This window comes from Calidris pugnax, unplaced genomic scaffold (genome assembly GCF_001431845.1).
Source record: "Calidris pugnax isolate Ruff unplaced genomic scaffold, ASM143184v1 scaffold56, whole genome shotgun sequence".
Lineage (NCBI taxonomy): Eukaryota > Metazoa > Chordata > Aves > Charadriiformes > Scolopacidae > Calidris > Calidris pugnax.
The window spans coordinates 4,483,788-4,506,483 of record NW_015090839.1 but is presented as its reverse complement, the minus strand read 5'-3'; the positions used below and the strand labels follow the sequence as shown (position 1 = coordinate 4,506,483).

General features: G+C 43.4%; 1 protein-coding gene across 1 annotated transcript; it reads left to right on the top strand.

Moving 5' to 3' along the window:
- The first annotated feature begins 3,775 nt into the window (after window positions 1-3,775).
- On the top strand, window positions 3,776-22,027 carry LRRC74A (leucine rich repeat containing 74A). Its single transcript, XM_014941698.1, has 14 exons — window positions 3,776-3,998; window positions 7,656-7,766; window positions 9,007-9,182; window positions 9,834-9,941; window positions 10,713-10,809; window positions 11,235-11,284; window positions 12,047-12,128; window positions 13,834-13,919; window positions 14,304-14,498; window positions 14,815-14,910; window positions 18,503-18,646; window positions 19,798-19,905; window positions 20,525-20,610; window positions 21,911-22,027. Exons 1-14 carry the CDS (start codon window positions 3,944-3,946, stop codon window positions 21,984-21,986), a joined length of 1,470 nt encoding a protein of 489 aa, XP_014797184.1. The 5' UTR covers window positions 3,776-3,943; the 3' UTR covers window positions 21,987-22,027.
- The last annotated feature ends 669 nt before the right edge of the window (window positions 22,028-22,696 follow it).

The following is a 22,696-nucleotide window of genomic DNA, read 5'->3' as shown; positions in this document are numbered from 1 at the left end:
CTAAAAGGCCACCTCATGGAAACTATCAGCTTCCAGCAACACCTGTAAAGGCACAGCCTGTAGAAGTCAGCTGATGGGGTGTGTGGCCTAAGATGCCAAGCTCTTGTAGATGACCCCTTGGAGCAAGTTTATCTCCAGGGATTGAGTAAGAAAGTAGTCCTCAGCTAAAAGGATCAAACATATAACAAGATCGAAAAAGAAAAACTGTTCTGTTGTTAAGAGATGAAAAATAAAGACACAGAGGGGGCAGCATATGCAGTTAAAAGCCTTATTAGAGAGTATATGCACAAAAGAAGTCCTGGTAAGAATTACAGACCACCTGATGACTGACATTTGTGGTAAAAAAAAAATTTAAAAACCCCTGCTCTTAATCTAACACTTGAGAATACTAATATTGGGGGGGAGGTAAAGTAGAAAAAGACAGGGAGTCTTTTCACTTCATCTATACAAGAGATGTCGGCGTTTGCATTTTGCTATGAATTCTGCACAGACACTACTAGTCCCGACTGTTGACTAGCAATTAGTTGTCTACAAATCACTTTTTCTCTACTGTATCCCTGTGGCAGTCAGTCAGCCAGAGCAGTAACATACAGGAGTCAGTAACATCCGCGTAAGCTTTTACTGTTATCTATCATGTCAAAGCTTTCTGTAAATGTCAGAAACGGAGTTTTAAGAACCATGCTCCTCTCTATATTTTTGTAATTAAGTTAATGAACGTCAGAAACACCAACGCACCAAGGTAATATTTTTGCAGCCAGGCACAGCTGTTACCAGAGCCTGTTACTATGGGATAGGAGCTGAATTTGAGAGGAGTGAGCTAGCAGCTCACTATGACCACAGTGAGCCAGTGGCTGCCACAGGCCTGGGGACAGGTTCAGGTAGGAGGGTGGTTTTACATCATGGACCTGGGACCGTGAAGCAGCGATAGGATCTAGGAAACTAAGTGAAATACTGATGCACTCAAAGCAAGAGTCCATCTGTGAGCCACCTGCAGGTCCTGGGGGAGTCACAGACCTCAGAGCAGCCCATCTCCAAAGACCATCCCAAACCTGCAGCGCAGGTCCGGGGCAGGAGGCTGGGGCCTCCACACAGACTGCAATGTGCAATGTGCCAGCACCACAGTCAGCAGCTGCTTCCTCCGAAAACCCAGGCTCCCCGCTGCCCCGGGGGTGCGCAGCCCCGGCCCGGCACAGGTGTCCACGCCACCTCGGCAGCAGCCCCAGGCCTGCCCGCCTCCCCTGCCGCCCAGGGCCAGGGACTGAGGCAGATACGGGGCGGCCCCGGCTCCTCGCCGCCGCGGCCCCCTAATAGTTGGAGTCCAGCTTGTTCTTTTCTTTTAGTTATGAAAATTTGTGATCTGCTTAATTTTCTGTATCATGGGCTCCGGGGTCAGACATTAGGATAATTTATGTAACTAAAAATACAGGCTGGGACGGAAACAGGATCCAGGAAGAGGGCAGAAGCATTAACAGCTCCTGAATCTGGCAGAGATTCCCAGTGAGGCTGCAAGGCACTCACCGCGCCGCGCCGCGCCGCAAGGGCCGGAGGCCGGCTGGGGCCTGGCCCTCCTCCTGCGCTGCTCCGGGGCCGCCCGCCCCCGGGAGGCCGCGGGTGGGGCGGTGCCTGCCCCGGTGCGGGTCGGTGCGGCGGGGCCCGGCTGCACTGCTGTCCCCGGCGGGGGGGGTCAGGAGCTGTGACCCTAAGCTGGAAACCTGTGTTTTCAAACAAAAGTTTTCACACGCGCACGGTCCCTGGAAATTCAAACAGAAAGGAAAATTTCTAGGAATTCCCCCCCCCCGGAAAAGCCGCTGAGCAAATAAAACTCCACTTGCTCCAGAGGAGTTAATAATTAGCCAGGCTTTGCAAACACAGCGGATGGCAGTGGAGGTTTTGCAGAGTGCGGGCTGTGTGTGGGGGTGGGTGCCATCTCCGGGTGTGCTGCCCACCGGCCCCACAGCCCCACAGCATCACCCCGCTCACCGGGCAGCCAGCACACTCCCGCCTTCGCGAGTTCAGACCCGTCACAGGTTGAAACCAGACAGTTTGGTATCACAAGAGAAGTCCTGGTTGAAGCCCACGTTTTCCATGTTTTGCTTTGTTCCACATTTGAATGTGTACAACATCTAAAGGCAAACGGATGGAACTGAGCACCACTATGGCTTTTTACAACAAATACACACTTCTAATGTGGCATCTCGGTAGCCTTCTTCCAAACTCTCTTTAAGATGGGCACTTGCAATGAAGTCAAGATTGTGTCCTTCCTGCCTTTTGAGCTGATGAGTGCTGCCAAACTGCTCCCTTCACGGTGACCAGCTCCAGTCTCATGGGTTACACTTAGACAAAACACTTCAAGAGGGACAACCTGCCCCATAGCCTATTTGTGTATGGTGATTAGCACAATGGGTGTCCACGGCTAGGGTCTGAGCTGATGTTATAATGTATATAAATAATAATACCACCACTCTCATTTTCAAATCCCCAGTTATAAAACACGACGGACCATAGACACAGTGACTTGCCTCAAATCCCACAGACGTCTCTGGCAAAGCACGGAACTGGGTTGTGGTCCCTGACCTCCTGCTGCAGTAAGCAAACCTCTGGAACCATCATCGGTTTCTAGTCAGAAAATTTAGGGTGTTCTCCAGAGGAACAATCTGCAACATTAAGGGCTGATGACTGGGACATTTAAAACAAGGCCTGTTCTTTAAAAGGAAAGATCTAAGAAAGTATCTTCAGACCCAACCCACATCAGGATAATAGACTGAAATCAGAGAAGAATGTTAACCAGTGCTACAAACATGCAAGTATCCGGTCAGCCACAGTTGTTTGGCCTACACTAGCAAAAATATTTACAAACTTTGGCAACAAAATCAAAGCTGACAATGGTCATCTGCTTCAGGGTCAAACCTTCCACTGTCTTTTTTTGGCGTTTTATTCTGGATCCAAATATAACCCTACCAAGGCCTCTAGCGACTGGTCTACTTGAGCAGTTTACATAGAACTTAAGGGAATAAAACCACTAAAAATACCCTATCCTTGGGGAAATGGACTTTTTTTTCCTCTCTGTATCACCCATATTACATTGTGTAGGCTACATAAACTTCAAAATCTGTACAAGCAATTATGTTCATGAAGCATCACCCATAATGGAAAGACTTTTAGAAATCTGTATATGTGTTAGCTCTGCCTAACCTTTATCAGAAAGCCTCTTCTGTTACAGTTTTGGTTGCAGCCCCTTAGGAAAGGTCACAAAGTCCTTGGTATAAATGCTGTAAAATAATAAGCACTGAACCAATTTTGGCACCAAGAGGAGTTGGTGGGATGAATGAGTACTTGATTCGAGGCCCCATTAAGTGCTGACATGTTTACAAGCCACACTTTCTTACCGAATGCACGGGGAATTTGGCAGTAGGGAAGTCTGAATCTGTTCAAGGCGAATGCAGTCCTTTTAGAATGTAACTGCCGCAGTCTGGCTTTCTCATATGGAATTGTGTAAACTGGAATACAAGCTCAAAGGAGAGGAGAACTTTTACCAGCAGCCTCGCATGACTCCGATATGTCTGGGAGGGCTCACAGCCAAAACCACAGCTCTTCTCAGTTGCTGGGGACCGATGGGCTCCAGAGCATGGGCTTTCCAGCACTGAATGTCACCCCTTGGAATCGGAATCTGCAGGCGAGGTCACAGAAGAGTGGCAGTGGCAGGATGTGCCACAGACTCTGCAGGGCTTTCTCGTGACACCTGGCCAGATCCTGCAAGTGGGAAATGGGATTCTCCTGTTCACAAGCAGTGTAAATCAAGAACAGATCTTACAAAGTGGCACCGTTCCTCCTGGAGATTTTTTAACTGTAGCCAAACGGCTGTGCTTTTTGCGTGTAGGTGTGAGGAATTTACAGGGTCTAGGAGGTGGCTGTGAACTCTTCATTTACAGAAGAGAAAAAGCAAATGAACCCACTGCTTACTGGTGATGAGATGGAGAATGAGTCTGAGGAGGATGCAGGTGCGCTGTTTACTTAATAGCAAACTCACTTCAGAATAGTCAGAAATGGCCAAAAGAAAATCTCCAGCACTCAAGAGGGACTGAGGTTGCTGCAGGCTGGTCACCAGGTGGGAACAACGAGGAGGAACAGGGTGACAGTGCCCTGAGCCAGGAGCTGCCATCCAGGAGCAGCTCAGAAAAAGTAAAATGCATCAGAAGAGGGCTTTGCTAGTACCACCTGCCAGGGAACTCCACCCAGCTGCCCCTACTTCCTACAGGAGATCTTGGAGCTCAGCACCTTGTGAGACCAGATCCTGCTTGAGCCCTCAATTGCCCAGAAGGACAGGCAGGGCGCGAGGGGCAGGAGTTTTTGGAACCAGCTGCTGTCAGGCTGTGCTTGTGCACAGCAGAGTCTGGCCCTGGCTCTGTTCACAGCTTTCTGGCCAGACTTCCTAGCTTAGCGTAACGGTTCCTCCCAAAATTCAAAGCCTCTTTTGGCCTGTCACTTAGTCATTACAAATTAATTTCTTATTTTCGTTCATAACGCAATTACTGTAAGGTAGTCAGATACATGGGACAACTGCTCTCTTTGGTACTTGTTTTTCTGTATTTAAATAGAGTATAATGCAATTTATGAAGTGTTACATAATAATTTTCCTTAATGCTCTAATAGATTATATCCTTTATCAGATATTTTCCATTGTTTCAAAATGACATTTGTCTAAATATGGTTTCTTATTTTTTTTGTAAAGGTAGCTCTGGGGGTTTTTCTGAACCAGCAATAATAATTTATTACATATTTGGGATTAGTCCCTTAGCTTTTCTGCAAACAAGGTTTCTGTTCTTGGCTATGAACTCATGAAACTTTCACTCCTTAAGTAGAATCTGGCAAAATTAATTACTTGCTATCGAGCTCAAACATTTATATTAAAATTAGTATGTCTCATGGGTTTCTGACAGTATTGAATTAAAAAGTATTATCAGTAGGAAATACCCAGTCAGTTAATAGTTGGTTGCCATTTTTCCTTACATATTGGATTAAATAATTGTGGGGAAAATGTTGGCCAAATTTGACTGACCCAAGCAGTGAAGAGAATGGTATAATTGTTAATCCTACCCTATTCCAGGGGCAAATGTTGTAAAAATGTCTAGTTGTTTTGCTTTTTTCTTGGTCTAAGTTATTTATATTAGTATCTAACATATTTGCTTATAATTTCTCTAAAAGTCTTTTGATGTTCACAGCGGCATGATTTAAAATAGGAGATAAAGATTTTATACTCTTGACTAGATGACCAAGCTAAGGCACACACCATTTTTTCCAAACCACAATAAACCTAATTTCTCAATTTTTCAACAAATGACAACATTTAGGATATTAAATCCTAAATACTTTGCTTAGATACACAATCATGTGTCTTATAGCTGTTTCTTCATAGATTCCTTCAACACTTAATACTCCCAAGTTAGTATAATCATAGTTTGACACATCACTGAATTAACTGATTCCTTACAGAATGTAAAAAAATGCTTATATTTGAGCATTTACATTTGTACCATTTTGTCTGCACACTGCAAAATGCTATGTTCCATTTGATCAGGTGCCCCAGTTGAGCTGTTACTCTTATGTATTTCTTATGCCAGGTGTTCAGAATGAAAGAAGTGAGGACAACCTTCCTTTCACAGCTGAAATTCCTTAGTGTATCAATTAGATTTTACCCTGGCAGCAAGAAAAATTTTTTTAAATCTTCATCTGGCCTTTACTCCATCACTAGTGATTCTAAGAGAGACCACTTCAGTAGTTTAGCAGCACAAACCAGGACCTTGTTGCAATGCTAGGCAAAAGATAACAACCATTTTCTCCACAGAACCATTGAAGTATAAATTGCTATTGTGATTTATCAAATAAAAATGAAGGGACAGCATAAAGCAACGTATCCAGACAACAGGGATTGTTAACCTAGCACGAGAGAAGTGGTTTGCAGTTATCTGGATGCATCCCTCACAAATCACACATCAAACCATGGAGTGAACTCCCCTCCTAGCTCCTGGTTTGTGACTGGTACAAGCTGCACGTGAAGCAGGCTGACCAGAAAGCTGTATCTACAGCCCCAACACCTGGGGAAAGGAGAAAGATGACAAAGGACTCTCCAGACCCATCACTTTTCACTGCATTGGTTTTAACACCAATAATCATGATTTGATGCTTTTCAGATTTCTGCTTGAATTACACTATTATTTTCTGTATCAGTGCCAACTTCTACAGCTTCACAGGGGCGCAGGATCACTTCTGGATCTACCTCAGAAGGTTCAGCCCACACTTTGCAGGACTGGCTAACGTACTGGGCACATGACAGCCACATTTTTGGGGGATGATACAGTCTGGATGGGTTTTGTATAGCATAGACAGTCTATTTCCCAGAATGGGAAGTTTATTTTCATCAGGATGTCCAGGATTGTAGAGCCATTAAGCAAAGAGGATCAGCGGATACTATCATAATGTCCCAAATCTTTGGTTCTACTTGTCTCATGAGTTCTTTACATGGGATTTAGACCTATTTTTACCCTTTCTTTTGTTTTTCTCACGCTAAAGTAATGCAAGTAAACCCATCATTTCAACAAATAAAGTCTGGCAGAATGAAAAGGTCTTAATGAAGGAGCTGCAGCTGCAGGGCTGGTTGAAATGTGGTGATGTGGGTGCCAGCTGGCCACTCTTTCCCTCACATAGGTCTGAACAAAGAGCCAAACTGCAAGCTCCACATCACACATCAATGCTTGTCACTTGACACCCAAGAAGGGTACAAAATTACAGGTCAATTGCCTGGAGCTCTAAAGGGAAATAAGGAGTAAGGGAAGAAGGTAGTAAAAGCAGGGACAGGGAATGAAAAGGAAGATTCAGAGTGGGAAAAAATAGGTATTATGTTATTAGCCAGAAAGTATCTTGGCAGAATTACTCTTCATTATTTTTTTTTATGGATTTATTCCTCTTAAAAATGAATTTTCCAAATTCTCCTCTCTAACTGTAAAATAGATTATGAATTATGGGTAAGAGAAGCTGTATCACTTCCAGTGGGTCTAGTTACACTCAGTCCCCATATACAATAGCACTCAAACGCTTTCTCTCCTGCCATGTTGGAAGAGTACTACAAAGCATTCCCAGTCTGATCACAAAGTCAGCCAACAGTGTCCCACCCGTGCCTGGGGAAGAGTGAGTCAGTTCAGGACAGCAAGGAGGACCTGCCATGGGTTTGGCTTGTAGGTTGGTGGAGAAATGGGCTGAAGAGGGGAAATTTGCTTTGCCTGGTGGGCTCAAAGATTGAGAAAGGGGACAACGGCAACTCATGAAGGAACAAAGACCTAATGCGGGACAACTGAGTCCCCCACACACGGGCTGCAGAATTTGGGGAGCGCTCTTTCCAAAAGCTGCCAAACCATGGCCACTCTGCAGATCTGCAGCCCCAGAGTGAGCCCGTCCCCACAGCAGGGCCAGTGTCGCATACGTACACAATGCTGAGGGAGCGGTGGGCATGAAGCGGGGCTGGGGAAGGGGTGCATCTGCAGCATGTCAAAGAGGGGCGCAGGCTTCAGTGAGAGTAGCGGGAGGTCTGGAGCTCTGTCACATCTGGGGAATTACATCCCTGCCGGGCTTGCACTGACAAAATGAATCTGTTTGGATGGCAGGCCAGAATGAAGAGACATCAAAAACTGGCAAGTCTCCCGAGTCTGTGTCGCTGGCTGACGACGCCTCAGCAGAGGACACACAAGGATCTGACACCAACCTAGAGGTTGAAGGTGAATGTTTTCTGACCTTCTGCCCTCAATAGACTTTTTCTTACAGCCAGAGCTGTACCTACCAACTGGTATGTGTCCGAAATGGAGACCAAAGACACAACTCTGCCAGAGTCCTGACAACTACACATAATCTGGCAATTGATAAAGGGGGAAGGGATGAATTTCCCCCTAAGGGCTCTCCCTTTGATGTCAGGCATCTTTCTTCAACTGTTTTTTGTAGACCATGGCTATTCCTTTGTTCCTTCTTCTCTCCTGCAGTCCTTAGTAACCAACATTGCCAGACCAGCCTGCTGCCTGGGCAGCAGGAGCAGCTGGCTGAAACCAGGGATGGGACTCAGGCCCTGGTTTTGTGCTCCTGATGGAACACTGCATAGCAATTGTGGTCTGCGTACCATAGGTTTGCCACAACTGTCCTAGACTTTTCTGGTGGCTCTCCTCTTATCTCCTGCCTAGTGAAGTCAGTCCTCTGGCTAAACAAGTCTTGCACCCATTTTTGTAACAGTAGGATTCATCCATAATCTAGGATGAGAACTTTTTAACTTGTTATAAATGGAAGGAAAATAAAACCCCATAAGAATGCAAGAAAAAAAGACTTTTTTGTTAGAGGCCTTAGATTGAACTGGAAAATGTCTTTGACGAGAGGGGAATTTGTCTTGAGGTCAGACCATTGAATGCATATAACAACATTGAGAAATATGAGCTCTAAGTATGGGGTTTGATGAAGGAATTCCAAATGACAGGTTTTTGTGGAAACACAGCCGCCAGCTGCACTGATATGTCTCACTGCAGCTGTGTCAACACATCCAATGGCCAGGATGAGAATGCTGGGATTCTTTCTGCTGGTTGTAAGCCAAAATGTTCTGAGCTGCCCTAGCTCTGCTGGCAATATCAGCTGCGTGCTTCAATTAAGAGTTTTATGGAAAAAAAAAAAAAAAAGATGAAAATGTTTTTGCCTGATGTCAAGAATTCTCAATTACACCAAGAAAGGTTTAGTCATATTGCAGACTGGTGAGAAGCTACAACGAGTCACTGTATGCCAAATGGAGAAGCAAGGAGGATACATTAACTCTTTGAAGTCTGGGATAAAAAGATGGGGAGAACCAGGGGGTGATAATCCTTTAAGAGGAAAACCCTACTGTTGTTCCGTAGCATTACTTAATTTTATTAAGTTACCCAATTTATGTAAAAGAGGAGGGAGGACACTGAATGCACCACTCATCAATATACTTTTTCTCTGTAGATCCTGAGAAGCCCTTTGTGGTCATTACTGGCACAGAGCTGTACTTGGAAGCATGCAGGCTGATGGAGGTGGTGCCTGTCTCACACTTTATTCAGAACTTGACCAAGCCTTATATAAACCTGAACCACCATGGTCTAGGACCCAAAGGTGTCAAAGCCATTGCTGTTGCTCTGGTGGTGAGTAGCCAGTAAAAGAGTAGAGCCACTGTTCTCAAGAACAATAGGGATTTTAGGCCTCTCTAAGGCCTGGAAGCCATCACTGAGTACATAGTGTAGGTGAAAAAGTCATATATCTTTCCCTTAGGAGCTCTGAGCATCCCAATTGTTTTTAATCCCCTGCACAGGAAAGTCTTCACAGGAAAGTGTCGCAACTGCTGGCCCTTGCTAGAGTTAAACCCAAAAGCAAACTGACACTTTTCCATAAGACACAAGTTCCCAGGGCTCCTAACATCTATAGGCCTACAGGCAGGGCTGGAGGGATTGGTATCCCCAACTCTGGGTCTTGCATAGGGATGTGGTATGCTCACCAGCAGACAGGCCCAGGATGCCTGAACTGGATCTTGGAAGTCAACCTGGGTCTCCAGGCTGGCAGAAAGCAATGGGAAGTCCTACCCACTCAGAACCTTCCCAAAAAAGCATCTCTTTTATATGCTAACTCCCACTGCCATGGCTCTGCCATGTCCCCTGATCACTGTCCTGCTCAGCACCTGGAAAGCTTTCTGAGGTTTGGAGGAAATGTCCAGTGTCTGTTGAACTGAGGAAATAACCCCCTTCGTTAACTTTTCAGCAATTTTTTGTGTGTCTTTGTTTACCTTTGTGTCTTCCCAGTCCAACACAGTCGTCACCCATCTAGAGTTGGAAGACAACTGCATTCTGGCAGAAGGAGCCATGTGCTTAGTAGAGATGCTACAAGAGAATTCCTGCCTTCAAAAACTGGTACCCAATCTGTCATAGTTTGTAGCCAAAATTATTGTTCACCAAGTTCAATCATGTAAAAAAAAACCAATTCATTCCATTACAATTTTAACCAAATAACCATTGTTTCCATGCAAAAATATTCACATTCTGAAAGTCACGATCACTCAATCATGATATTTTATCATGATAACAGTCATGATATTTTATGCTGCTCTACTTTTAAAAAGTACAAGCTTCTAAAAAGCAGAAGTGTGTATGGGATGGCAGTCTGGTGAGTCTGGAACTGTTCTCTTCATTAGCAGATGTGACAGTAATTACCATAACTAAGTCTTCTAGTTCATGCTTAGCCAATGGAAAAAATGTTTTGGTCAGGAACTTTCATTCTCCAATGTGACGTGGGGAAACTTTTCTAAACAGATTAAGGGAATAATGCAAAACTTTTAGTTAGGAACTGGTAGGAATGTTCCTTCGATCTGAAACTAGAGTATACAAGATGCGTTTTGATAGGCTATGGGATCTGTGTTACACTGGAAGAAAAGATTCTTGGCCAAATGCCTCTTGGTTCACTAAAGACAAAGGCCTCTGTGAAAGTGATGGCTGTAGGGCTTTATTCTTGCTAGGAAGGATACAGGGTTAGACGAACCTATAACCCACATGTTAATTACTGTCTAGCTGACATTTCTCATATTGCTCATCTTACATTATTCCCTTGATATCTTGGGCATTAAGACAATAAAGTTAATTCACTCTTTGGACTCATCCTTTTTATCCTCCCTTCTTTCCTTCCAGAACATCTCCAATAACCACCTCGACACAGCGGGAGCCGAAGCCATTGCCAGTTTGCTTTTAAATAACACGTCCTACCTCTATGCTCTTCAGCTCTCAGGTGGGCTGTATGTAACAGTGATGGCAGTGGAAGTGAAATAACATGTGTTTCTTTCCAGTCTCTCATCCTGAGAATATTAGTCAGACTATGGGCAAAATCAATCTCTCAGGTATATCTGTGATGGGAATCCAGAGTAACAGTGGAAATCTAGATTTATGGTGATGTGATTAAATATTTGGCTGGCTCAACCCCCAGTGCCTCTGAAAACCAGTCCCTGACTAGAAACTTAGGTAATTGCTGGAGTGTGTCCCACTTCTTGGGGTAATTCTACTCTGTGGAGCAAAATGGAATAGTGACTAACTTCTTACAGCCTGACATGGGCTGTGATTAACCAGAGGTTCCACCTAAAAGCACAGCTTCCTGCAGACCCCAGCACAGCACCAAGGGAGAGATCAGCATGCTGTTAACATACTTTTCCTCCCCAGGAAACAACTTTGGAGAGGAGGCTGCACCATACTTTGCCGAGGCATTAATGGTGAGTTACCTGAAATCCAAGGTGATTTGCAGCCCTGGCTGTAGAACAGGCTCTCCTCATCTTGAAGCTGCTGCTCACTTGGCATGATTTCACTTGGCAATGCCCATATGATTTCCTGGCATAATTCTGCTAAGAGCCTCTTGCTTACTTCAGAAATGAGAGAGGCTGGGAGGACACAGGGCAGGATGGACTGCGTTAACATTTTTTCAGGACAGCCGTGTGAGTCTGGCTGAGAGAAACCTTCAGAACTGTGTAACAGAATAACAAAAGAGCATCTGGGTGACAAAAAATTTTCAAGAGGCATAAGTAACCCAACTTCCTATCATTTTGCAGTTTTCCAGTAAAAAGAAGGTGCTTGACTTCTCTGGTTAGTTCTTGGCTCAAAGCCTTTGCATCATTTGGCACCATCAGAAGCTGCCCTGAACCTGGTATCAGAAAATGCTCTTGGTCAGGGTGCAATGGTGGGAGTGAAACGGGCAGGAACAGCAATGCAGGATGTGTCACAAGCCAGACATGAGCTGTGTGAGGGAAGATTGCACAACACAAAATCCCACTGCTTTTGCTGTTTTGGGAAAATAAACACTGTGATGTTATATGCCTGACAAAGCTTTGTTTTGGGATGCACTTGGTGCTGATGATCTCCCATGGACTGAAGCGTGTCTGATATCCCCCTGTTTCATCCTCATGTGGGGGCCTTGGCGTGGCAGCTGGTTGCAGCTGGCTAGAAGATCTCATTGTTTCTGCACATTTGTCTCTCTGCAGGGCAATTACCAAGTGAAGGAGCTGGATCTCAGCCACAATGAGTTCTCTGAGAAGGGAGGACAGCTCCTGGGACAGATGCTTGGTAACTTAATTTATCACTCCCATAAAGCCAGGAGTACAGACACTGGGGGACTTACGGCGTCAGCACAGTGAACATGTATTTCCTTCTCCAGCAAAAATGCCCCGTGATCTGGGGGGTTCTATAAAGGATGGGGTGCCCAGATTTAGAGCTTCCTGCCTGGTCCACAGGCTCACTCATCCTCATCACCACAGGTGATTCTAGCAACTATCACTAGTGTATCAGAAAAATGCAGGATGAGAAACCACAGTAACAGAGCAGTCTGGGTCAGAGAGAAGAGAGCTGAAAGATAAGTCCCTCTGGGAGTATAAAGAAAAAAATTGCATTTTACTAAAATCTAATAGGATCAGAACTGTTGTTTGTTTGTTTGTTTTAATCTTTTTTTTTTGTTACAAAGTTCAGGTGTGATTTCAATTTTTAAGTAGTCCAAACCCTAGGGGTTTGAGCCATTGCACAGCAAGCACCAAGGGAAACAGATTAGGAAGAAATAAAATTAAGCTGCCTAATGTATTTGTTCAGACAAAGTGTGCTAGTAGCCCTGGAGAAGGAGCAAACAAAAGAGTTACTGTTCTTCAGTAATCTCAGGTGCTATTAGTGCACTGGGAAAGACTTGAATGAAAACCCAATGGCTCTTCTTTCCTCTGAATGTCCAACATGCCTGCCACCATAACGGCCACAAGCCTGTGCTGTGAGCATCCAGTGTTTCTTGAACATTTCAGTAACACAAAGCCTTCAGTTTAATTAACACTTTCCTTCTCCTTGGTTCAGTATTTCCACTGATATGAACCTATTTCTAATTACAGTTGATATCTTTAGAAGATGGATCAACTAAAATTGCAGGGAGGGCAAGGCACTGTGCCCCTGCCTTGGACAAGCCTGCAGGCAACACAGAGATCAGTACTAAAACTGGTGACCTTCCTTAGCCCAGAAAAATGCCTCTCAAATCCTAAAGGTCTTACAGCTCTTCTTTCCCTCCAGCTCACTTGAGGCAGGAGTAGCAGAGATTACTGCAGAATCTGTTACTTTTCTGTTTTGTTTCTTAAAGGAATATTTTTAAGTCAGCTAAACTCACCATCTGCCTCCATCCAATCCCCCATCCATGGAAAATCTGGATAAGAAATTCTCTCTGAGAATGAGAAGCAAGTGTTGGCAGCAAGTGCTGCCCCTCCCAGTGTCACAGTAGACACAAATGAATTCACACATACCCTGCTCTAAGTAGAACTTACACTGTGAGGTGTGCTATGCATGTGAATTGGCACTGGCACATATACAGCTGGGCACAACCACCATATGAAGCTGAATTCCTCTCTTCTAATCAAATATACGCAGAGTGAGTCTTGATATTTTAGATGTGGCAAGGAGAATCCAGCCATTTTTCACAGTGAGAAACACAGACAGTGTCTATTAATATAAGAAAGTCTCCTTCTCTCTACCTTCCTACTTCACAGCTTTTTTTGATTAAGCCAGAAAAAAACTCTGTTCCCTTTCTGCTTGTAATCAACAGCCCATTCTCTGTTCTTTGGGTGCTTTGGAGAGCAAAGACTTTGTAGGTACAGGTTGCTCCTACTGCAATCAATGAAGGCTGTTGCTGAACACCTAGCAAACTTTCTCCAAACCCCCAGCAAACTTTCTCTTAGTCCCTAAGTGTGGGTCAGCAGCTGTGTCCAGACTACTCCCATGAGCTAACATCTCAGTTTCTGTCTCCTAGCCAGCAACACAACACTGGAGATTCTGGACCTGAGCTGGAACTACCTGTGGAGGAAGGGGACAGAAGCACTGGGCAGAGGTCTCAGGGTAGGAATACCCCTGTGTTGTGATACCCTTCATAGTGATTATTACCAGGAGCTGGTTAAAACACTGATTGCAAACTCAAATCCCTGAGGTCTGAGCAGGATTCAGTAGCCCTAGCAAGGCTCATCCTGCTGACAGTGGCAGTAAGCACCAGGAGAAAGACTAAAGCAGTGAGTAGGTCTGGTGACTTACGTGGGTGGAGAGACCCTTGTGACATTGCAGAGATGTTGGATTCATTGGGGTGTCTGGGTGTGATTTGAGGGATGCTTCTGTCTCAGCCAGGCAAGAAAGTGCAGGGAAAGGGTAGGGAAAGGGTAGAGAAAGGGCAAGAAAGGTGGTACAGAAAATGGGTGTGCAGTAGCTAAGATCCCTCTTCTCTCCCTGGAGGGCAATGGTGCACTGAAAATACTCAACCTTTCTTGGAATGGCATTGGCAACGAGGGAGCACTGGCCCTAGGACAGGCTCTCAAAGTCAATAATGTGCTGGTTCACCTGGACATCAGCAACAACCAGATCAACAACGAGGGAGCCAAGAAGCTCTGCAGGGGCCTTGCAGTCAATGGAACACTCAAAATCCTGAAGGTAAAATAAAGCCCAGGTATGACTAGAGGAATAAACAGAGGTAGTACAAAGATCTGAGTCAGGAGGGACAGAAGACAGAGGGGAGCTGTCTGAGCTAGAACTGGGGGAAATGAGTATTGCTCTGGGTTGAAGGTGAGAAAAGCAGAAGGAAATTCTATCCCATGAATTTCTTCCAGGGCAACTAAATTGCACTGTTCCCTCAAAAAATCCCCCAAGAACTGGCTTGGAGGAAATCCTTGAAGTTACAGCATGCCATCTGCCAGGGCATGAAGTCCTTATTCTCACCATGTCTGGATCTATGTCTCTTCCTCTACAGATGGCAAATAATCCCCTGACCGTGGATGGTGCCATTGAACTAGTCATATCTGTCAGAAAGAATGCCCAATCCATGATGGAGGAGATCAACATCTCAGTAAGATATTATGTGCTGAAAAGCCTCCAGGACCATACACTATACATTTTTAGGAACTGGGTGGATCAAAGAGCTGCTTCCTTCCAAAACTGTTTTGAGACTTGCTGTTTCATTTATGCACAGCCATTAATAAAAAGAGGCTACTATTTGACAGCCCTTCTAGGAGCCATGTGGAAATTACAGGACTTCAGTCTAGCTCTAGAGATAGGTGCCTCTAGTATCACCACATTTCACTCCCTTCCATTTTGCAATAGCAGAACAAGAACAAAGAGTGAATTCCCACTGGAGGACGAATTCTCTTCATCCTCAGAGCTGTCTTCCTCCAGGGTAGCCTAAAATGCTAGATACTGTGAAGTGCTTTGATACCCTGTCAGTATGTATGAAGAGTAGAAGAAGATGGATACTTCAAGGCATTGAAAGCAAAGCAATTTTATTAAAAAACAAACAAACAAACAAACAAAAAACCCAACCAAAAGCACACAACCAAAAAACAAGCAACCCACCCTGAAACATTAAAAGGCTGATGTGGAAGGAAAAAAAAAAATCAAAGAAAAAATCAGAGGCCAAATCTTAGCGTGCTACTTCACAGCAAGTCAGGACCACGACAAATATTGTTGTAACTTCATGTACTGCTTCTAAAATAGGAGACCCAGAAATGCTTCTGAGCTTCTGACTAAGGGCAGGGATTGCACTGCAGACCAGTGCTGGGGAAAGACCTGAACATACATCAATCTGCTCCTGGCCTTCCCATCCATGCAATGGTGCTTCATGGAAGCAGTTACAGAAAGTGTCGGGGGTCTTAGAGCTCTCCATCCACCTTTGGGACCACCATGGTTAAAAGAAAGAGCACTTTCACAAAGATTAGGTTTGGCTCTTGGAACATAAATAATATGTTCACACTTGAAACAAGCTAAAAAAAAGTTCATGGGCAGTTTTGAAGACTCACGTAATGGGTTGTATCTGTTACATCTGCATGTGTATCTTTGTCCTGTGGCTACTGTATTAAAGAAAGAAACTAAACCAAAGCAGAATAAATAATATACATCTATGGTCTTTCCCGAGATTATCGAGGGCTTTCAACAGAGATCATCTGAAGAACAGGCATTCCTCTAGGGCAGGCAATTTTTCCTGCATAAATCAAGATCAAAGAGAATTATTTGCCAAATCTGCAAGGAGTTAGGACTCATTCTGCAAAGAAAAACTAAAACGGGCTGTGTAGGGGTAAAGGACTTCATTACAGTATATGTGGTTCTGCTAGTTTTATTGCCTAAATAATTCATAAACTTGGAAAGAGCAATGTATTTTAGCTAAATCCTGAGAAATTAAAGAAATTATTGAAATGCATTTATTTAAAAGGAGGCACTCGAGGAATTTTGAGGCAAAGGGTTAATTAACATTAAGAATCTTCAACCTAAATCTCACTATGCATTTCTGCTTTTTAGAGTTAACAGATGCTCTTTTCACTTCACCCTTCAAAAAGTCTAAATTGCCTGGCATTTCACAAGATAAATGGTCAATGGCATAAATTTACAATGACATTTCAGTATCCCAATCAAATGCTTGTAGGCAAACATCTAATCTGTCTGACAGACTTCATTCCACCTGTGATGTAGGGAGTCTTGCATTTCAATTCAGAGTATTTGCAAATATACAGCTCCAAAGATTTTATGCTGTCTTAAACCTTTAAGAAATTAGTAATGGTTTTAATCTTTTATAGGAAATTTAAGGGAAGACATAAACAAAAGCTTCTTCTTCCCCTTTTCCCAGTGATAAATGTTTATCTTGACTTTTAAAGAATGAATAATTAATGTGTCTGTAAGAGGAATTTTGAATAAGGATCATATCTAGAAGCCTTTGGATAGGTTTGACAGCACTAGCAAAGGCGAGGCAATAGAAAGGCACATTTTTAACAACAGGTCATTACTCCTGACAACATTTCTAAGCATGACTGTTTCCCACATTCTTTTCATAATCTGCTCTTTATAACGTTTCAACTTGCAGATACTAACAAATATTTTACAGAAGTTATGAATCAACATAGCGACCACATGCTCATCTTCACCAGCACAGTGCAAAAGAAAACACCATAGCTTTTCAGCTGTCTGTGTGGTGTTCTTCTGGACTGTGAACTGACTGTGTCAAAGATGCAGAAATGCCCAAGCTGGCTCCCTCCAGGAGCTGCCCAACCCCGGCACAGTTTGTTACTCCAGACACAGTGCTTTGGCTGTGCTGTGGCTGAGGTCCACGGGCTTTCTCATGGGGTCAAGCCCAGGCTGGCAAGCCTTGGAGAGAGCTGGCAGCCAGTGGAGCCAGCTCAAGCTCTCCTGTGTTGTGTTCCCAGGACTAGGACACTCTGCTCGTGTAACTAGTGCAGTGATGACTGACTGGCTTCTTCAGAGGGTCACTCTGCATCCATAAAAACATTGGTGCTGGATGCAAGCTAGTAAACCTGGCCAGCCCCAGACTCGTGTCTTCCAGTAGTAACAGTCAAGAGGTGGATCTTAAGAGCAGTAGACCTTAAGCTTCTGAAAAGGAGTTATAAAAATGTATTGGGAGAGTTTGTAAATAAACTCTGGGAAAAAAATACGATGCTTGGTGCCTTGGGAACCTCCCACAATGACAGAAAATAGAAGCTTTCATGAATTTCCTGAACTGCCTTGAATTTTCCAACAATTAAATATATAACTAACATAATACATGAACAATGGAAACATCATGGGTATGAACAAAATCATAATGTTTTTAAAAGATCAGTCAAGGCAAAAGCAAATTTGTCATTACTTAAATTTAGAAGAATAAATTACAGTAACATCAATATTTGTATTCATAGTTTACTTTCTGATATCCCCAGACCCTAAATCAGGACACTGTGCTGCTGCCCATTTTTTAAGTGCTAAAACAGAAAACTCAGAGCGTAAGCTCTGAAATGCTGAACTGTCACTACTCTGTTTTAAATACTTAGGGAAAAACAAACGTCAGGTCTTGTAGTGTCGACTAGAACTTCCTATTAGGGTTACACGATGAAACAGAGCTTTACTAAAAGTTGTTTTCATCTGGAGACACCCAGACCCTTCCCAGATAAGTGCATCTTTTTTGTCTGGGCTATAAAGCTACATTGCTGGACATACTAATAATTTTAACCCTTAGATGATTTTTTTTTCATATTTGCAGAACTCTATGGCACATTTTTGCCATTAACTGTGAACTTGCAAGTGTGCATCTTAACCACATGGAGAGGAGACCCATAGAGAACTGTCTCAGCAATGAACATGAATCACTTGAATCACCTGACATAAGAGGTCTTTGGTGTAGACATTTACCTGATTAATACATCTACCTTGCATTAAGCTACTTTCTACATAAATTGGTAGGCCCTTTTCTGTCTCAGACATGCAAAAAGAGAAAGAAGAAGACTTATTTAGGGTCAGGCCTCCATAGGATTCCTGAAAGTGAAGAGTAGAGATAGGAGAAGGCACCATCCTTAGGAGAGAATGGTTAATGTTGACTTTAGAAAGATTTGTGAATGCAAACAAGTCTTTGTTGCTCTTTGAGTGTCCACACTGACTGCACTCTCCTTCCTCCTATGTACTAGAATGTGTTGGTAAACGAAACTTTCATCAAGTTGCTGGATTTGGTGTGTCAAACACGTCCTGAGCTACATGTCACCTATGGTCATATCGAAGGCTGTATCACCAAGATCCCCAAGCTACATCCAAATCCCATGAAAGTGATTCAGGTGAGCTACTGAATTTGGGTCCACAGCTCCCCTGTACACAGTACACATGCTCCAAGCACTTGGAGAGGTGGAGGTCAGAAGGGGTAAGCTTTCTTCCAAGTGGGAAATTCAGCCAAGTTCCTTCAGAAAAGTACATTCACAAAGACTGTCACGATGTTCACATATCTCAGTCCACGCAGATTGACTTAGCAAATCTTTTTATCTTCAGAAGAAGCTACTGTCTTGGGATGTGAAAGCACTGGGGAAAAAAAGAATCTGAATACATTTGCTCACTGTGTAAAACACACAGATTTATTTCAAGTCTCATCCAAATGACTGTCTGTCCTCATCACAGGCCCAGCACAATAGCTGACTTTCAAAGAACCCTTCACTGACTGTTGTGCTTTAGCATCAAAATTGATGTGCTTCATAAAAGTAGGATATGGTATTACCTTACAAGCAAATACTGTCCTAAATAGAAATTACTTAGCTTTTCAAGGTCTGTAATTTCTACGGATAGCAGCAGATGGTGCTGTCCTCCTTGCTGGAAGGCAATGCAAGCACTTGAGCATTGCTGAGTTAAATAACACTTCTGCACTACCAACTTCACTGTGTTTCTTAGCTACTCTGCAGATTTCTAGCTAATTGGGTGAGACTTTACTGTAGATATGGATTCAGAGGAATTTAAGCAAAAGCTTGGGCCGTTAGCTCACACAGCAGTAAGGCTCACACTAGCATGCTTTGCAGTAACAGCAGTTATGGTACTCAGATGTGTCCTCACTCAAACAGATGGTAATTCAGAGAAGATCAACTAAAGTGATCAGAGATCTGGGGGAGAGGACTGTCTCTGGATTAGACAGCTGAGCCAAGCTGTGGCTGCTTGGATAAGGACCAAATAAGCATATGCAACTATCAGAAGAAACGGGTTTACTACTGAGTCCCGTTTCAAGGCAGAGGGAGAAGGAGGTATAACTGAGAAGAATGGGATCAACCTGAACAAAAGAATTTTGTTCTGACAATAGGGTGGCTGCACAAGGAGTTATGGACTCATATATCTCAGTAATAGGCTGAGTAAAGTCAGGGTGACAGATGGAAGAGTAAGGGGAGAGCTGGAGGCAGATGTCAGTAGCTGTTTCATGGTTATGCCCGTGTTCTATCTCTGCTTTTCTTAGAACTACTTGAAAGAGAACAACCTACGACTCTGGGACTTTTTTAGGAATATTGACACAGATGGAAACATGAAGATCCCTGTAGCAGCCTTCCGGAGAGCCATGATGCAGGTGTGCCTCTGAAAGCATGGCCAGGATGCTTTTCTACTGTTTTGGGGAAACCTGGTTTCCACCACCCTCTGGCTGATGACATTGTTCAGACTAAAAGGTTAAATTCATCCATTGCAAAAGTTGAGCCTTGAAAAAAGTTGAGACCCAACAGAAATGCTATGACATTCAATAAATACTGCAGATGGAATCAGTGACAATGGATCAACTATAGAGTATCACAGAAGCTTTGTAAAATCACAGAGGTCAGCTGTTTGTATAGAATATACAGGATCTTGATAGATAATTATGTGTTACTGCTATGGGAAAGGGAAAAAGAGGCATTTAAACCCTCGCCACTGTTCTCTTCCTGCCAAAACCATCATAATGCTCAGGATCAGTAACAATGGTCAGCCAGCCATGATGCTATTTTACCAAAAAAAAAAGAAAAAAAAATCACTATTTTCACCCTAAACGAGTGAAATTACCTCCACAGCACCATTCTGTGAGGGTTTTTCCATCCGTTCTTCCATGCACCAGGCCATTTGCTCACCTATTAAAGGATGATGGGTACCAGTATGATATAGAGGATTTTTCTGCTTGAAAATATTCAGGTTTGCTAACATCTACCTCATCCTCTTAGCAATCCAGCATTCCACTGAATCGAGACCAAACTGAGGAACTAGTACGCAAGTTTGACCGGAATCAGACAGGGGTTGTGGATTACAGGTGAGTGAGTGACTCCACTTACTGTTCTGACTTGTCTTTCTTTTTTTTTTTTGTTTGCCTCAACACCAAGTAAACATATTTTTATTCACTTTAGACGGTGAAGGGACATATGCTTTAGGCCAGCCCATTTCTTACCTAGGTAAAAGGTAGATTAAATAACACCTTGCATGCTTTGAAGACCTGCTGAGTCTAGAAGTCAGTCTTATTTTTCTGTTTGATAACTTGCTGTGGGAGTGCAGGGATCTCAGAGCTGAATGGTATTTTCATTCATGCTCATAAGCTTGTGTGAGAAGCATCAGCTCAACTCTGTCCTCCCCCTGAAGCCAGGGTAAGATTTGCAAAGACAGCATTATCTATGCCTTCAGACCTTTTCCTCCATCCTCGGGGATCCTCGAGTTTTTTCCTCTCTCTGATCCATCTTCTTAGGAGACCTAGTTTTCCCTGGAAACCAACCTTCAAACTACTGAACTTTTCATTCTCTTGAAAGTGCCTCTTCCTTAGTGCCTGTAGCAATCATGTCCAAGTTCTGAGAGGCTGAGCAGTCAGCAGCAAACTCCTTGGAGGTTATCAGTCGCTGCAGGCTAAACCGCTTGTCATTGGACCCAAAATTCTCCTTAGATTTCACATCAGTTCTGACATGTGACTCGTCAGCTGAAAGCCCTATTAATCATGCCCAAATATTCCCATCCCTCAGCACATATTGATGGGTTTAAGCATATGCTGTAGTCTAGTTTTAAGGCTAGAAGCAATGGGTCAATTTTGCGAATCTCTTCGCCTCTTAGCTTCCTAATGTTTTCAAAGAGAAGCTAATTACTTTATTAGATCTGGTGTTTATTCCTTCGCATACATCAGCGCCATACTAAATGCATCCATGCTCAGATGCTAGACAGGTCTTAACCTGCTTAATCTTGAATCAGAGGTTACATGGGGTTCCCAAGTACTTTAAGCACAAATTACAGAACTGTGGTTAAGTAGTAAGCAAATTAGGAAGCATTAAAACCCAATGGTCAGCAAAGACTTCATTTGGTGCCATTACTGATGCTGAGTTGATATGTGGGGGGAAAGAAATACCAATATCTACTCCTTATCTAGCTGTTTAATGCATTTAAGCACTGTAGCACGTATGGTAGAGGTAATACTGAGCTTGTATCCAACAGTCAGAATAGTTGTGATCTTTGCTGTCCTTCCCGTTCCCACCTCAGGCTGTTTCCTCAATGCTGTCTCAGCAGCTTTAAGATGCCTGACAAGGAAGGTTCACTTTACTAAATTATTACTAGTTCACCTCTTTCTTTTCGATCAGTCACTTAAAAGAGCAGAAACCAGCAGTGAAGCCTGTGGAAGAGGAAATCGAGGAGGAAAAGAAGGAAAAGCCATAAAAATGAAGCAAGGAGGCAGGTCAGACAACGAAAGATTGTAGGAGAAATTCTGGAAGAAGGCTCAGAGTTGCCCTGGGCTTGGGGAGGCCCAACATTGGGGAGCTCTGATAGTCTAAGTTATTGAGTGTAGAAATAAAGTTGATGTAACTAGATGATCTTTAAGGTCCTTTCCAACCCAAACCATTCTATGATTCTATGTTCCACTACACAGCAGGTTAGTATGCAGTCTATACACTGTCTATAGTTATATATATAGGTTAGTATACATAGTTATATACACACACACACATATATACACATAGTATATATAGTTATATGTATAGGTTAGTGTGTATATATATATAGGTCTACATACAAGAGATTGGTCCTTTGGAGCTGGTTCCCAAATCTGTCTCTGCATGCTGACTACTACTGACTTATTTGCAGAGATGGAGAAAAAGTGAGAATGGGGAAACAAAGAGAACTCACTGCTTTTATTATCCCCTTTTGAGGGAGAGCAGACGGATAAAGAAAGACTGAAGGAAGTGCTCTCCAAACAACCCCTGACAGACTTAGCAGTTCTGACACAGGGATCTTTGCAAGAGGAGAAGAATTAAATTCATAAGAAACTACAGCTAATGTTGCTCAAAACAGTATATGTAATAAGAATTGTATTAAATATCTTCATGGGGAAAATATGCTAGAAGTGTGGAAACCATTACAGATTTCAA

What these genes read in the sequence shown, in the direction of transcription:
- LRRC74A (XM_014941698.1), top strand. Translation starts at nt 3,944, where the DNA reads ATGAACCCACTGCTTACTGGTGATGAGATGGAGAATGAGTCTGAGGAG. An exon ending in CCATTGCTGTTGCTCTGGTG is followed by an intron (nt 9,183 to 9,833) that starts GTGAGTAGCCAG and finishes GTGTCTTCCCAG; the next exon opens with TCCAACACAGTCGTCACCCA. An exon ending in ATTCCTGCCTTCAAAAACTG is followed by an intron (nt 9,942 to 10,712) that starts GTACCCAATCTG and finishes CTTTCCTTCCAG; the next exon opens with AACATCTCCAATAACCACCT.